General features: G+C 43.0%; 3 protein-coding genes and 1 pseudogene across 4 annotated transcripts in view; all 4 read left to right on the forward strand.

Annotated features, from left to right (window-relative positions):
* The first annotated feature begins 988 nt into the window (after positions 1-988).
* LOC148111713 (uncharacterized) lies at positions 989-13,339 on the forward strand (annotated as a pseudogene). The gene is made up of 2 exons (XR_015730184.1): positions 989-1,597; positions 10,224-13,339. The product of XR_015730184.1 is annotated as an uncharacterized LOC148111713 (transcript).
* LOC148111714 (uncharacterized) lies at positions 3,480-6,712 on the forward strand. The gene is made up of 2 exons (XM_087879849.1): positions 3,480-5,739; positions 5,876-6,712. The coding sequence occupies exon 2, from the start codon at positions 5,887-5,889 to the stop codon at positions 6,475-6,477; it is 591 nt and encodes a 196-aa protein (XP_087735975.1). The 5' UTR covers positions 3,480-5,739; positions 5,876-5,886; the 3' UTR covers positions 6,478-6,712.
* LOC148111715 (uncharacterized) overlaps positions 6,711-16,513 on the forward strand; it is a gene marked incomplete at its 5' end in the record, with an annotated part of 62,480 nt that continues 52,677 nt past the window's right edge. Inside the window, one exon of the mRNA XM_087879917.1 lies at positions 6,711-7,403. Within this exon, the coding sequence (XP_087736043.1) occupies positions 6,711-7,403 (693 nt within the window). The remainder of the gene's footprint in view (positions 7,404-16,513) is intronic.
* The window catches only part of LOC148111716 (uncharacterized), a 226,491-nt gene continuing 217,319 nt past the window's right edge, over positions 7,342-16,513 (forward strand). Inside the window, 1 exon segment of the mRNA XM_087879918.1 lies at positions 7,342-7,403. The gene's annotated coding sequence lies outside the window, so the exon portion shown is untranslated.

Raw genomic sequence — 16,513 nt, forward strand, 5'->3', positions numbered from 1 at the left:
CCACTTGAATGGCAGCATCACATTTTTTGGGATCTGACATAGAAACCAGTTGAGTTTCTGGGAGGGAAAGTTCTTCAGTGGGATGAGACATTTTATTTTGAATTTGAGAATTCCCATATTTATATCTTCTGAGTTTGCAAAACTTTATTGAACTTTATTGAGGAGAACATCAGGGTAAAAATCAACAATGGCATTTTCTTTTCCTTGAAAAGCCAAACTATGTCTAGGAGGACAGTTTGGGGATGGAGTTGAAATGCGAGTTGGAAACAGTGTGGACACTTGAACGGTTTTTCTACCAAATTGGGCTAGTTTTGCAGATTTGTTGCAGGAAGAAGTTTGACCTCTGTGGGTTCCAATTTGGGGGTTAGTTTGGATTATTTTTAAAGCACTGTACAGATAGTCCTTGACCTACAACTATTTGCTTAGTGACTTAGTGAAGTTTTAGCAGCACTGAAAAAAGTGGCCTTGACCAGTTTTCACACTTATGACTGTTCCAGCCTCCATGTGGTCATGTGTTCGAAATCCAGGCGCTTAGCCACTGACATGTACTTATGACGGTTGCACTGTGCTAGGGTCACATCATCACTATGTGTAACCTTCCCAGCTGGTGTCCCACAAAGTCTTTGGAGGATTCACATAACAACTTCACAATTCACTTCACAACTGTAGGATATGACCTGCCAATTATGGCAAAAAATGGGGTGCAGCAACTGTCAAGAACAGAAATTTTTCTCTCAATGCTGATTGTAGATCTAGTGAGTACTACCTGTACAGTTTGGGGGAAACCTTTGCTCAATGGGTGGGGCCCAAAGGCCTCAATGGGAACCAGTCCAGGCCATCTGCACAACTCAGTGAACCCAGCTGGCTGTGTTTTAAGGGTGCCTTTCCCCCCAAAAAAAACCTATGAGGGAGCCTCCCACCATTGCTTAAAGCACTGTAAGCCGCCCTGAGTCTCCGGAGAAGGGCGGCATATAAATCAAATTTAAAAAAAAAAAAGGGGCCCTTCATGCAACCTGCATCTTGAGCCAAAGGATCCGGGCTCTTGGTGGAGGAGAAGCCCATCACTTGTGGTCATGGGAACCCAACTGCAGCAGCTCAGAAACCCTGGCAACTACGGTGAAGGGCTGGCTCTGCTTCCCTGTCTCCATCCCGTCCATTGAATGGCCAGCTTGATGAACGGAAGGGCCGAGGTGGGGGATTGTTCACCTTGCTGGTTGAGAATATCCCAAATTGTCTCCTCAGCAAAAGCATCTTTGATCGCATCCTACAAAGCCTCCAGTGGTAGAGAACGTGCCCTGAGGGTTCAAAGGGTCCCAAATCCCCCTTTCTGGGCATAGCCACACCCGGAAAGCCTTTCTCCTCAGAGTCCGTGGGCAGTGAGGGAGGCGTGGTGGCTGCCGGGGCAAACAGCCCCACCCTTTGCTTCATGCCACAGTAAGGGTCTCCGTGCCGCGAGGCCAAAGCCCCACTCCGCTTCTCTGCTGCAGAGGGGAAGGTCAGCTGGTGGAGAAGGCCAGGCCCTTCCCTTCCTCCAGGCTGGGGCAGAGCAGAAGAAGAAAAGCTGTTGCAGGGATCACCTTGGCTGCTATACTTGAAGGTATCGGTAATTTATTGTTTTTGAAGTGTGTCTTTTGTGATTTGTGGGAAGGGCAGGTGGGGAAGGGAAGCAAAGAGTTTGAATTCTTTCCCTTCCCTCTGAGAAGTCAAAGAGCTGCCAAATTCATTCGAAAGAACAGAGATCTTGGAGTAGAGAGAGAAAATAAAGCTGTTGAATAAACTGTTTGTGAGCCAAGTTCTTTGGAAATTATTTTCTCAACCCTCCGGGACTAATGCAGGTGTAGGAAGGAAACACAGGGAGAATAAAAAAGGGAGGAGATGCCTACACATCAACACCCAAAGTATGAAGAAGAAACAGAGGGAACCTGACGTCCCAGAACACGAGAGCAAAGATGAGATTGCTGCCGTTACTGAAACATGGTGGGATGAAACTCAGGAGGATTTAAATTTTTCAAAACACCTAATAAAAAGAGGTGGAGGTGGAGTTGCACTTAAGCAGCTGCACCTTTGTAGAAATGCAAAAAGTAAAAAATGAAGAAAACCTCCTTGAATGCATTTGGGTTAATATGAAAGGAAAACGGAATGAGGTTGCCAGAGGTGTATACGACGGACTGCCCAATCGGAGGAACTAGATCAGGGGCGTCAAACTGAAGGGTGCTTGGATCTGGCCCGTGGGGAACAGATTGGACTGGCCCACAATGCCTCTGCCAGCGAAAACAGAGCTCGGGAGGGAAGCGTGTAGCCCTACCAGGCCCCATTTTCAGCTTTAATGGCCGCCTGCACTCCTCCGCCAGCGAAAATGTGGCCTCCACCCCCCAAGCTCCATTTTCACTGGCAGAGGATTAGAAAAAGAAACTAAAAGCAAAAGAAATGTTTCTCCTTTTGCATTTGAGCATCCAAGAAGGGACAGGAAGGAGGAAAGGCAAAGAAGGAAAGACGAGAAGGGAGGAAGGAAGGAAAAAGAAGGAAAAAGGGAAGGAAAAAGAAGAAAAGGGAGGGGAGGGGAGGGGAGGGCAGGAGGAAGGAAGGAAGATTATGAGGGAGGGAGGGTCTGAGAGAAGTCCTGTCCTAGCACTTGGCCACCACAGGTGCCCACAAGAAGAGTGAAGATGAGAATATTTTGAATAATCCACCATATTTTCATCCAAAATGCTTTAACTTTTTTACAAGTCCACCAAACATGAAAATAGGTAGAATCAACACAATCACATCTCCAACATTTGGGTTGTAGGTTTGGGTACATACAAGCTAACTTTTTGGGATCCAAATGCCATCTATAAAACATTTTATAAAAATTTTCTCTCAAATTTTGAGCTTGTGTAAATATGGTGGATTATCCAAAATATCCTTAAAAAGAAGATAAAGTTTACTCCACAGTTGTTTTTGTTAGGTATAACTACAAATTTTACGGCTATAGAGACTAATTTGATTTTGAACCTAATAACTGCAGCAAGACTCTTGGTGGCGCAGTACTGGAAGAAGGAAGATTTATCTACTATTCAAGAATGGGCATTAAAAGAAGTAAATTTAGCAGAAATGGTGAAAATTTCAGCATATCTAACGGACCATTTAAATGAGAAATATATGTTAGAATGGAGAAGATGGATTGATTATATTCAAGGCAAATATCGGACTAAAGAATTTCAAATAGCTTATGAATGATCAAAGAGATTTTATAAAGTACTTAAATTTAGTTTAGTAAAAGGGGAGTTAAAAGCTCAAGAGAGGGATAGGAGGCTATAGATAATTAGCTTATGTTAGTTTATGATTTTCAAATGTTATAACCTGTATTTTGCTCTGGAAAGTGGGGGTGGGAGGGAGGGGAGGGGAGGGTTCGAAGGGGAGGAGGGAGGGGGAAGGGGAAATGTTTGTGAAACTTTTCAATAAAAAAAGAAGAAGAGTGAAGATGAGCTGGCCACGCCTACCCAGGGACCCCACCCCCAGGTCAAACATAACCCTGATGCAGCCCTGAAGGAAATAAGAGTTTGACACCACTGAGCTAGATGGACCTTTTGCTAAGCATTTAGCTCATGAACAGAAAGCAGAGGAATGGGGGACTTTCCCTATCCTGACAACTGGGGAACACCCAGTCTCTGCACCTAGTGGGAGGACCAAACAGGTCCCCAATGAGTCTTCTTCATTTAAAACCTTATAACTGCCCATCTTTCAGTCAACTCTGTGCAGCTCCCAAAAGGGCGTTTTCAAAAGTATCCAACACATTAAAACATAAAAGAAAAACCATCAAAGAAAAACCTGGGGCCAATCCATGCCACCTTCTCCTCCTCATATCTCACAAAGCTTCCTTGGCCTTAGAGAGTCCCTTGTAGGGGTTTCTGCTGGAAGACAAGGGGACCATTCAGGGAATCCAACTGAGAGCTTCAGATGCTTGGGGATGGTCTTAATAGGTCCCCACATTTGGGAAATCCACATAGATTATATCTAACAATGGCAGGGAGAAGTTCTTTCTTTTTTTATTGAAAAGTTTTGCAGAAAAAAAAAGGATTTCCCCCCCCCACTATATTCCCCCCACCCTTTCCCTCCCCTCCCCCTCCAGACTTCCCAGAGCAAAATACAGGGTACTTCAATTAACAATCATAAGCTAAATTAACCTATCTATCCTCAGACTACTAAATCCCCCCCGAAACCTTAACTCCACTATAGATAACATAATACTTCTAATACTTAACGTTCATTCATAAACTATTTGATATTTTCTTGTCTGATACTTATTTTGAATATAATCAATCTATCTTCTCCATTCCAATACGTATCTTTCTTGTGTGTAGTCCTTCAAATATGCTGAGATTTTCGCCATTTCTGCTAAATTCGTTACTTTCAGTATCCACTCTTCAATAGTAGGCAAAAAGTCCTTCTTCCAGTATTGCGCTACCAACAGCCTTGCTGCTGATATTAAGTTCAAAATCAATTTACTCTCTAATACTGTACAATCCATCGTTATACCCAGTAAAAACAATTGAGGAGTAAATTTCTACCTTTTTTTCAGAATGTTCTGCATCACCCACCAAATTTTTATCCAAAATGCCTTGATTTTCTTGCAGGTCCACCATACATGATAATAGGTTGCATCATCACATTCACATCTCCAACATTTAGCTTGCAAATTCGAGTACATACATGATAATTTCTTAGGATCTAAGTGCCATCTATAAAACATTTTATAACAATTCTCTCTTAAATTTTGTGCTTGCGTAAATTTAACATTTCTAACCCAAATCTTTTTCCATAGTTCCATCATCACTGGTTCCTGAAAGTTTTGTGCCCATTTTATCATACAATCCTTAACCAATTCCGTTTCTGAATCTATTTCCAATAAAGCATTATACAACCTTTTAATATGCATCTGACTTTGATCTCTAATCTGTTTCACCAAATTTTCCTCATGTTGCATAACATCAGTTTTCTGATCTTCCCTCCATCTAGCTTGAAGCTGACCATACTGAAACCAAATATAAATTATCCCTTCTTCTTTTAATACATCTAAAGATTTCAATTGCAGCTTACCCCTTTCCAAAAGAAGAAACTCTTTATAAGTAATCACTTCTGTTTTTTGCTCTACACTGGTATTTCCTTTTGCATGTCTGGGATTTGCCCATTTGGGTATCTTATAATTTAGCTTATATTGATACTTTTTCCAAACCCTCAACAACAATGAGGATCTGAGTGGGAGGAGCATTCAAAGGCAATTTATTAGAATATTGTAGCAAAGAGATTTCCCTCAATGAAAAGAGGGAATCCAGGACACAAAGAGCGGCTGATTCAAACTCAGGGTCTCCAAAGGTCCCAGAACAGACCCCAACTGGCTGCCCTTCATGGGCTCATATAAGGCGTCAACCCCTGACCTCCGGCGGCCTCAATTCGGGGGGGGGAGACCGGACCCCAAATTTCAAAGGAAGCACCCCCTCCCCCCTGTCCCACCTCCGCCCCGGACCTTAATAACCCGCGGAACTGCGCAGGCGCCATTTCGCTTGTTGCAGGAAGAAGGACCCTGATTGGTCGAGGTCGGGATGTTGGCGATTGGCAAATGGACTCCGAGGGCCGGATCCTCCAAAGGAAAAGGCGGAACTAGTGGAGAAAGAAGGGCGTGAAACCTCCATTTCCGGAAACAAAATGGGACATGAGGGAGCTGCCTGAATCGGCGACAGCGGAGTGCGGATGATGCAGGTTGGGCGCAGGGGATGCTGGTAATCGTAGTCTGGGAGAGTCTCATTCCGATCCGCACGAGGGGGGGTCTTGGGCCTGGGCCTCCCCTGTGGGGAAGGGGACGCAGTCGTGACGCTCTTCCCTTTCTCCCCTGAAGGAGGACGGAGGATGGCGACAGATGCAGGAAAGAGGCACCGGCCGAGAGGAGGAGGAGGAGAGCGGGCCCCGCGGAGCAGCCCTGCCCGGTCCCAGCGCGGCTTCTCCTGGAGACAGCGGGGAAAGGCCGGAGGCTCCGGGGCTGCAGGAGGGATGAGCCCATGGGGAGCCCGGGAAAGGCGGCTGCCTGGAGGGCGATGCGGGGAGGAGGAAACGGACGGAGACCACAACATTGACCTGGAGGGCGGAGGCTCCTTCGGAAGACCCCCAAAGCCCCGAAGGATCCAGGAGGAAACAAAGGAATATCAGTGCCCGGAATGTGGAAAAACCTTCAAAAGAAAAAGAAATCTTCAAAGCCACCTAATTATCCACTCAGGAGAAAAACCTCATAAATGCCTGGAGTGTGGAAAGAGCTTCAGTCGGAGGAGCAACCTTTATACACATCAAAGGATCCACACAAGAGAAAAACCTCACAAGTGCCTGAAGTGTGGAAAGAGCTTCAGTCAGAGGAGCAGCCTTTATACACATCAAAGGAGCCACTCAGGAGAAAAACCTCACAAGTGCCTGGAATGTGGAAAGAGCCTTGGTACTACAGGGGTTTAAGGCACCCTGTTATTAAGCTTATTAAGACCAGCTGCCTGCAATTACTGCAGGGTTCGAATCTCGCCAAGGCTCAAGGTTGACTCAGCCTTCCATCCTTTCTAAGGTAGGTGAAATGAGGACCCAGTTTGTGGGGGCAATAAGCTGACTTTGTATAAATATACAAAAGGATGAAGGCTATTGCTGAGCACATTGTAAGCCGCCCTGAGTCTTCGGAGAAGGGCGGCATATAAATCAAATTAAAAAAAAAAAAAAAAAAGAGCTTCAGTCGGAGGAGGGACCTTTATACACATCAAAGGATCCACTCAGGAGAAAAACCTCACAAGTGCCTGGAGTGTGGAAAGAGCTTCAGTCAGAGGACCAACCTTTATACACATCAAAGGAGCCACTCAGGAGAAAAACCTCACAAGTGCCTGGAGTGTGGAAAGAGCTTCAGTTGGAGGAGCAACCTTTATAGACATCAAAGGAGCCACTCAGGAGAAAAACCTCATACGTGCCTGGAGTGTGGAAAGAGCTTCAGTGAGAGGAGCAACCTTTATACACATCAAAGGAGCCACTCAGGAGAAAAACCTCACAAGTGCCTGGAGTGTGGAAAGAGCTTCAGTCGGAGGAGCAGCCTTTATGCACCTCAAAGGATCCACTCAGGAGAAAAACCTCACAAGTGCCTGGAGTGTGGAAAGAGCTTCAGTCAGAGGAGCAGGCTTTATAAACATCAAAGGATCCACTCAGGAGAAAAACCTCATAAATGCTTAGAGTGTGAAAAGAGCTTCAGTCGGAGGAGCCACCTTTATACACATCAAAGAATCCACACAGGAGAAAAACCTTATAAGTGCCAGGAGTGTGGAAAGAGCTTCAGTCAGAGGGGACACCTCTATAAACATCAAAGGATCCACTCAGTAGAAAAACCTCATAAGTGCCTGGCAAGAAAGGTAATAAAATCCAATTAAAACTTTCACTTTTAATAAATTTAATATATTTTTCTTTTAATAAATTCTTTTAGTTTTCCAGGGCCATGCCCAGGGTCCCAGACCTGAGTTTGACTGCTGTCGGTCATTCTGATGGCAACTAGCAGGGCAGGCTGTCCTGGGAGGGGCGGGAGGCCTTGTATGAGTCTGGATGTCCATCTGTCAGTGGTTCACGAGTGTTGGATTCTCAACTGGGCAGCTGTGGACGAGATCCCTGCCTGATCCCTGTCCAAGGGCTGCAGTTGAGGGCTGCTCCGATTGTTAGACTTTGAAGTTAAAGAATGGACTTCTGAGGCCTGCTCTCAAAAGAATATAGATATACCCATTCATCTGCTACGTACACATTAATCACAGCCCATTTAGATCACATAACAAGAGGCTTGGGAGTTCACAAGGTGGATACTTCTTCATATGGAAGAAAACTGATTGAATCTAATGTGCTGCTTCGGATACCGCAGAGCCTCTTCCCAGCAGTTGTGGAGAGGATGTGTTGTGTCCCAGACAATCCTGCACAACCTGGTCAGGCATCGTTTCTAGCTGATTAGAAACCAGTTGAGTTTCTGGGAGGGAAAGTTCTTCAGTGGGATGAGACATTTTATTTTGAATTTGAGAATTCCCATATTTATATCTTCTGAGTTTGCAAACCTTTATTGAACTGTATTGAGGAGAACATCAGGGTAAAGATCAAGAATGGCATTTTCTTTTCCTTGAAAAGCCAAACCGAGTCTAGGAGGAAAGTTTGGGGATTGAGTTGAAATGCGAGTGGGAAACAGTGTGGACACTTGAACAATTTTTCTACCAAATTGGGCTAGTTTTGCAGATTTGTTGCAGGAAAAAGTTTGACCTCTGTGGGTTCCAATTTGGAGGCTATTTTGGATTATTTTTAAAGCACTGTAGAGATAGTCCTTGACCTACAACTATTTGCTTAGTGACTTAGTGGAGTTATAGCAGCACTGAAAAAAGTGGCCTTGACCAGTTTTCTCACTTACGACTGTTCCAGCATCCCTGTGGTCAAAATCCAGGCGTTTAGCCACTGGCATGTATTTATGACGGCTGCGCTGTCCCAGGGTCACATCATCACCATTTGTAACCTTCCCAGCTGGTGTCCCACAAAGTCAGTGGAGGATTCACATAACAACTTCACAACTCACTTCACAACTGTAGGATATGACCTGCCAATTATGGCAAAAAATGGGGTGCAGCAACTGTCAAGAACAGAAATTTTTGTCTCAATTCTGATTGAAGATCTAGTTAGCACTACCTGTACAGTTTGGGGGCAATATATCCAACCGTCATGAACGATAACCGCAAAATACATCCCAGAGACAGTAAAAGGATTATGTCAGCCAGGCCCTCCCCACCCCCAGCTGCCTTGCCAGACCCTCCACAGACCCCCCCCCCCACACACACATACACACACACACACATGGATTCATCTTCTTTTTCATCCCTCCTCCTTTCTGAAGGGCCCCTTTGGAAAACTGCAGCAGAGGGGGAAATCCCCTCCAATACTGACCCCTGCATATTTGGATTTTTCAACTTTTTTTAGCCCTTGAAAACCTGATGCTCCAGTTGACACACACATATATATTTTCCTCCTCCACCCACTCCCCCTTTGGAGGGGGCCCCTCCTGCTGCTGCTGCCCAGGCCAGTGTGCCCTGCGATGTAGCCCCCCACCCACGGACTGGCAGCTTTTAAATGACTAACTTAAAATGACATATTAACATGGCAGTCTATACCTTTTTTTTAAAGGTTGCTTGTTTTTCCCTTCTTGAGGAAGGCTCTCTATTTGATATGAGAGAACTTGCTTTTTCAGCAACTACACAACAGAGTATTCCGAGTGTCTCTAAATACATCTGCAACTTTCAAGAAAGACACAAACCCAGCTGGGAAAGGCTGACAAAATAATTGCTCACGTGTGGAATTTTATCCAGAATCAATGTTTTCTGTTTGCGCTTCACAAGCACTCAATGTATTTTCTGGTTTCATCATTTCTTTACTGACTTCTATGAGGAAATTCACTAGCAGGAACCATTGGCAGGAGGTTCTCCTCCTTAGCTCCTCTTTAACTGGAGATGGTCTCCTTTTCTGCATAAATTCCTAGTTCTTCTACCTAGGAACAAGAATTGTCCTGGATGAAATGGAGGCTACATAGATGCTTCTTAAAAACACATTTGCGAGTTGTAGGATCTTATTTACTAGAATCCTGGATTTATTTTTACAAATCAGGCGGATATTTTCCTTTGTTTCCAACAAAATAGAAGAATATTGGTAGCTCAGGGTTGAAATGAGGGGTCTTTTTAGCTCCCTGAGGCCCCCACACCCTTCCAGCAACTATGATGTTAGCTAGGAAGTAATGAAACGTGCAACGCGCCCCCCTCCTCTCTTCCCCCAACAACAACCCTGTGAGGTGAGCTGCACCAAAAGAGGGACTTGAACTCAGGGTCTCTTGCTTTCTACCCTGGTGCCTTAATCCATGGACCAAACTGGGTCCCCTTTATAGTCTGCTATAAGGTCGCAGCCCCAGAAGAGCCTCTGATCTCCGCCTGCCTCAATACAGAGCTGGGGGGGGGGAGGGAGGGGAGACTGAATTCCAAATTTCAAGGGAAGCGGCTTGAATCGGCGAAAGAGGAGCCCGGATGATACAGTTTGGTGCAGGGAATGTTGGGACTCGCAGTCTTTGGGGGTCTCTTTCGGGGCCGCAAGAGGCGGGGTCTTGGGCCTGGGCCTGCCCTGCGGGGAAGGGGACGCAGTCGTGACCCTCTTCTCTTTCTCCCCTGCAGGAGGACGGAGGATGGCAACAGATGCAGGAAAGAGGCGCTGGCCGAGAGGAGGAGGAGAACAGCAGGCCCCGCGGAGCAGCCCTGCCCGGTCCTGGCGCGGCTTCCCCAGGAAACAGCGGGGAAAGGCTGGGGGGGTCTGGGGCTGCAGGAGGGATGAGCTCAGGGGGATCCCGGGAAAGGCAGCTGCCTGGAGGTCGATGTGGGGAGGAGGAAATGGGTGGAGACCCTGAGATGGGTCTGGAGGGCGGAGGCTCCTTCGAAAGACCCTCAAAGTCCCGAAGGATCCAGGAGGAAGCAAAGGAACATCAGTGCCCAGAATGCGAAAAATCCTTCAAAAGAAACAAACATCTTGAAACTCATTTAAGGATCCACATAGGAGAAAAACCTCATAAATGCTTTGAGTGTGGAAAGAGCTTCAGCCTAAGGAGCACCCTTGATACACATCAAAGGATCCACACAGGAGAGAAACCTCATAAATGCCTTGAGTGTGGAAAGAGATTCTGTCTGAGGGGAAATCTTTATACACATCAAAGGATCCACACAGGAGAGAAACCTCATAAATGCCTTGAGTGTGGAAAGAGTTTCAGTCAGAGAGGACATCTTTATAGACATCAAAGGATCCACTCAGGAGAGAAACCACATTAATGCCTGGAATGTGGAAAGAGCTTCAGTTGGAGGAACATCCTTTATGCACATCAAAGGATCCACACAGGAGAAAAACCACATAAATGTCTTGATTGTGGAAAGAGCTTCAGTAGGAGAGGAAATCTGCACATACATCAAAGGATCCACACAAGAGAGAAACCTCATAAATGCCTGGAATGTGGAAAGAGCTATACTAAGCATAGTAGCCTCAATCGACACCAAAGAATTCACGTGGGAGAAAAATGATAAACACATTTGAGTGTGAGAAGACCTTCAGTCACGGTGTATCTCGGGAATTGAATTGAATTGTATATTTAATTTGGCCAAGTGTGAATAGACACATTAGGAATTCACCTAGTGCATATTCATGATAATTATAATAATTCCAATAAGAGGAATTATTTATCTTTACTCCAAATGTGTAAAGAAGACAATAAGGGTAAATAATAACTGCCAAATAAGGAACTTTCTCAGGCTGAATAATAAAGGACTGTTTCAATTGTACATGCTAGATGTTTCAACTGGTCTAAATTGTACTTTTTCACAAGATACATGCCATTTCCCATGTGAATGTTCTTTTAATGCTTATGCTTAATATTATGGGATGTTACTGTCCATGTCTCTGATGTAAGTGTAACTTGAGCAGAGTGATTTCTTCCATGCAATCAGCTCTTGTTTTGTATTTTTTTTTTCTACTGTATGGAGTATAAAATGAAACCCGATTCTGTGTCCTCGATTCCCTCTTTTCATTAAGGGAAATCTCTTTGCTACAATATTCTAATAAATTGCCTTTAAATTTACAGTCCCAGACTGTATCTCAGGAATTGAACTGAATTGAATTTTTATTTTCGCCAACTGCGAATAGACACACAAGGAATTTGTCTCGAGTTCACAAGCTCTCAGTGTATGTACAAAACATCAGAATAATGATATAATTATAACAATTCGAATAAGAGGAATTATTTATTTATCTTTTCTTCAATTGAGTAAAGAAGGGTTAATAATAACTGCCAAATAAGGGACTTTCTCAGGCTGAATAATAAAGGACTTTTTCTATTGTCCCTGCCATGATGGATGTGAAATGACAGGTGCTCTTTAATGTTATATTTATAAGCTGCTTAGAAGGTTTCACTTCCATTTTTACTGCTTGCCCTTCCCCCTCACACTTAGAGGCTGATGGTACAGATGCATTTCTCTTCAAACAATCATACAGTTTGCTGTCTACATACAGTATATTTGAAGAAAAATGGGAAAAAGGAATATTCCTGCCCTTGTTTTATGAGTTATCTCATGGTTACTGTGAAACTCTGTGGATGTATCAATGCAGTGCATGTTATTTCAGCTTGCGGTGCTTGGATTCATTGAATGAGTTTAGCAGAAATATAAATATTGCAGAATATACAGCTTCATGCTACATACCTAAGCTCCATTTCAACCTGAATAAACTACATTATTAATGTATCTTAAATGGAAAATTATCTTTATGATTCTTGATGAACATATCTTTTCTTTTATGTACACTGAGAGCATATGCACCAAGATAAATTCCTTGTGTGTCCAATCACACTTGGCCAATAAAAAATTCTATTCTATTCTATTCGAATATCCCAACTTTTTCTATTGTGTGGAGTATAAAAAGAAACCCGATTCTGTGTCCTAGATTCCCTCTTTTCATTAAGGGAAATCTCTTTGCCACAATATTCTAATAAGTTGCCTTTAAATAGTCATCCCACTCAGTGCCTAAGTGAAGCAAGTGTGCTGTGGCTGAATCTAGGGCTAATTTGGCCTCCATTGTTGGGGGTGTGAACTGTCCATACCATGTAAGACCCTCCCCAGACATCAGAAACTCTTGTCAATTGGATTCTCTCAACAGTCCCCTTGTCTTCCAGCAGAAACTGCTAAAGGGACTCTCTAAGGCCAAGGAAGCTTTGTGAGATACGAGCCAGATTCTCAAAGGGCCTCCAGCCTTTCACCCTTAAACACCCGGCTTTTCCCCAGGCGCTGGGAGATCAGACAAGGAGAAGGTGGCATGGATTGGCGCCTGGCTTTTCTTTGTTTTTATTTTCCATGTTTTAATGTGTTGTATTGTTTTTAAAACAGCTTTTGGGGAGCTGCAGTGAGTTGACTGAAGAATGTTTTAAATGACTCATGGGGGACCTCTTTGATCCCCCACTAGGTGCAGAGACTGGGTGTCCCCCAGTTGTCAGGATAAAGTCCCCCATTACTAGGCTTTCTCTTTGTCAGATGTAAATGCCTTATTCTCTAATGTGTAAATAGTATATGAACGGGGTATCAGGGGTTAACTTATTCTCCACTTCTTAATGTATTCATAATTCACCACTCCCACATATAGCTCCACCCATTGTATATATAAGGAGCTACATGCACCCTTTTCCTCGCTTCTATCTGTGAATATTCAGTGAATATAGAATGCCTTTTGTAAATAAAAGAAAATATATTTAAACCTTCAACTCTTACTAATTTTATTGAGTCTGATCCTGAAAATATTGCAACAAGCTGGTAGCAGAGGATGGTTAATTGACTCAATAAAAACTTAAAAATGTCTAAGAAAGATAGGCCCAACACCAGGGCCTACAGCAAAGAAATGGAAACAGAACAAGAAATAATCAACGAACCCACAAACGCAATTTCGAGAGAATCCGAAGAATACACCACTGAAGACGAAGAAATAATAGATGAAAATGATGACCAGGAGGAAATCGAGATAGAGAATAACGAACTCAGGTCAGAGATATTAAAATTATTAAAGAGCCAGAAGAATGATGAAAGCCTCATCGCGAACCTCCAAGATATGCTGAAGAACAGCGGAGCAGCGAGAGAGAAAAACATCACTAATGAAAAGTCTAAAGACCCAAAAATAGTGAGTGATATGACTGCAGAGAAAATCATTGCGAAGAAGAAAAACGGTGATCCCGCGCGAAATTTTGAATGGCAGCCATCTTGGTTTCAACAGGCCTCCAAGATGAGCGAAGCAAAGCCAATCAAAAAGCTCAATTCAAAATTTCTGGCGCGAAAAACATTACCAGACAACGAAAATGAAAAAGAAGATTCAAACACCTCAGAAGAATCAGAATCAGAAAGTGAAGGTGATTCAACAAACTACCAAATAAAATCAGCAATGAAAACGCTTTTTGCCGCATTTGGGCCAAAACTAAAAATTACTAAAAAGCTAACGAAGAAGCGAGCGAGCAAGCCAATGCCTCAAGACCTGCCCGCTCCCATCCTGACTACGAGAGCGCTGACGCCCGAACCCAGAGAGCCCTGCCGATACCGCCCTACGCCACAGACCGAAGCAAGCACCAACGCCCTCAAAAGAAGAGGAAGAACAGCCGCCGTCGTCAGGACTCCCAAAATCGAACCAGAGACGGATTCGTCCGAGGAGGAGCAGAACGAGCGAGCCGCAATGGGGAGAACCTTCCACGACGACTCCAAAGAAGAAACGGACAACGCGCATGCGCAAGACTACGCAGACGGCCCGGGAAGACATGAACTGACGAGAAGACCGCGCAGACTCGTTGCGAGCATCCCCACGCCGTTTTGCAATTTTCTGCATTTACGAGACCACGGACTACCTCAGGTTGTAAGTAATGGACCCAATAATGTCGGAAATTTACCCAGTGACTTCCCGAAGCTAAGGGTTGATGGCATTAACTTGCAAGAATGGTATCAACAGCTCCAGGTTGTCTTTATGAAGGAAAGCTTACTATTTTTTATCACTAGTCCCCCAAAAAGACCTTGGACTCTAAAAATAGATTGTTTACACCATAGAGCATTTTTCTTAATAATATCTAGTGTGTCTCCTGCAATGTATCACAGCATTAAGCCAAATCTGACTGTTTCAGAAATTATTCAATGCATGTTTAATTTGTTTCACAGTGATAGTGTAGCTACCACCACAAGGATGTCTAAAGATTTCTTTTCATCTAGGATAAAACCAGGGGTTTCCATAAGTGAGCATTTAATATCTTTAAACAAAATAAGAGCTGAGCTGCATTTGAGGGGGGAGGTGATTTCAGACCAAACAATGAAAAGTGTCATTATCAACTCACTTGATCCATCATGGGACAATTTTATGTCACATTTAGACACAATCAATCTAGGATACTTATCCATAGAAAGTCTATCCAATAAATTGATAGCAGAAGACAATTCAAGAAGAAATCGTTCTAACAATCACACAGAACACAAACCATATAGGAAAGTAGCTTTCCAAGAAAAATATAATGAAACATTTAAATATCACAATTGTGGATCCAGGGAACACAATAGAAGAGATTGCCCCAAGATTTCAAAGGAAAGACATAGGTCAGAATATAGGAACAAATACAATTATAGACAGTCTTCCATAGATAGACATAGATATAGAAGCCCACCAAATTACAAAGAGAATAGAGGGGGCAGAGATAATTCAAAGGATAGAAAATCTGGCTCACTGAATGGGTTAAATAAACAAGACAACACTAACATACAGCAAAATGAGAACAATAATTGGCTTATTGATTCTGGAGCAACTAATCACACCACTAATAACAAAAATATATTGTCTTCATTTACAGAAGATAAATTTGTAATAAAGGTAGCTAACCAAGAAAAGGTTCAAGTATTAGGTAGAGGGAATGTAACCCTGCCTGGTCTAGGAAAAATAGAGGGGGTATTGCTAATACCTGAAATACCTCATAACATACTAAGTGCCATAAAACTAAGTAGAGATTCTGACATTAACATTGTTTTTTCAAAAGGAAAAGCGACTTTAGAGAAGAATAAAATAAATATAGGCACTGTGATGATTAAAGGAGGCCTACCTTATCTGATAACAAAGGAAAAATGGCTGCATAACATTGATTCAAATATGGGAGATTGTATTGAAGTAGATGATGAAAATATTAGCAACAGTGATAATGATGAATGTAAAATATATCATGATCACATAGATGCACACAATGAAAAAAAACCAAAAATAGGTAAGCCAATTCATGATGAGTGTGCTCACATCTTACATAGGAAGTTAGGACATGCCAGTTTTCCTGTAGTACAAAAAATGACTGAACACCCAGAAGGTGTTAAAATAAAAAATTGTGAAAACTATTTGGAATGCTCAGTATGTAAATCTACAAAACTAAAAACTAGTCCCAGGCCAAGAAAATCTACTAGATCAACTAACAAAATTTTTGATTTAGTACACATGGACTTAGTTGGTCCATTAACTCCATCAATCACTTATAGAAAACGTTACTTCTTGACAATAGTAGACGATTATAGCCGCTATGGATTTGTTTATACATTAAAACACAAAGATGAAACCTTTCAAAAATTTAAAGAATTTTACAAACGCATAGAAACACAACACAATATCAAAATAAAACAAATCATGACAGATAGGGGATGTGAATTCATGTCTAAAGAATTCTCCCAATGGTTAAAAGACAAAGGAATGTTACATTACACATCTAGTCCATTTTCTGCGTTCCAGAACGGGATTGCAGAGAGGAAGAATTCAACATTACAAACCATGATTAGATGCACATTGGAAGATGCTGGCTTAAGCAAACAATTCTGGTCAGAAGCCTTACATTATTCAAATTACACACAAAATAGAACCTGGTCCAGCATTGTAAATAAGACAC

This window comes from Pantherophis guttatus, chromosome 16 (assembly GCF_059756535.1).
Source record: "Pantherophis guttatus breed Tessera chromosome 16, ASM5975653v1, whole genome shotgun sequence".
NCBI classification, from domain to species: Eukaryota; Metazoa; Chordata; class Lepidosauria; order Squamata; family Colubridae; genus Pantherophis; species Pantherophis guttatus.

Coding starts and splice junctions, on each gene's coding strand:
- LOC148111714 (XM_087879849.1), top strand. CDS start 5,887: ATGGCGACAGATGCAGGAAAGAGGCACCGGCCGAGAGGAGGAGGAGGA.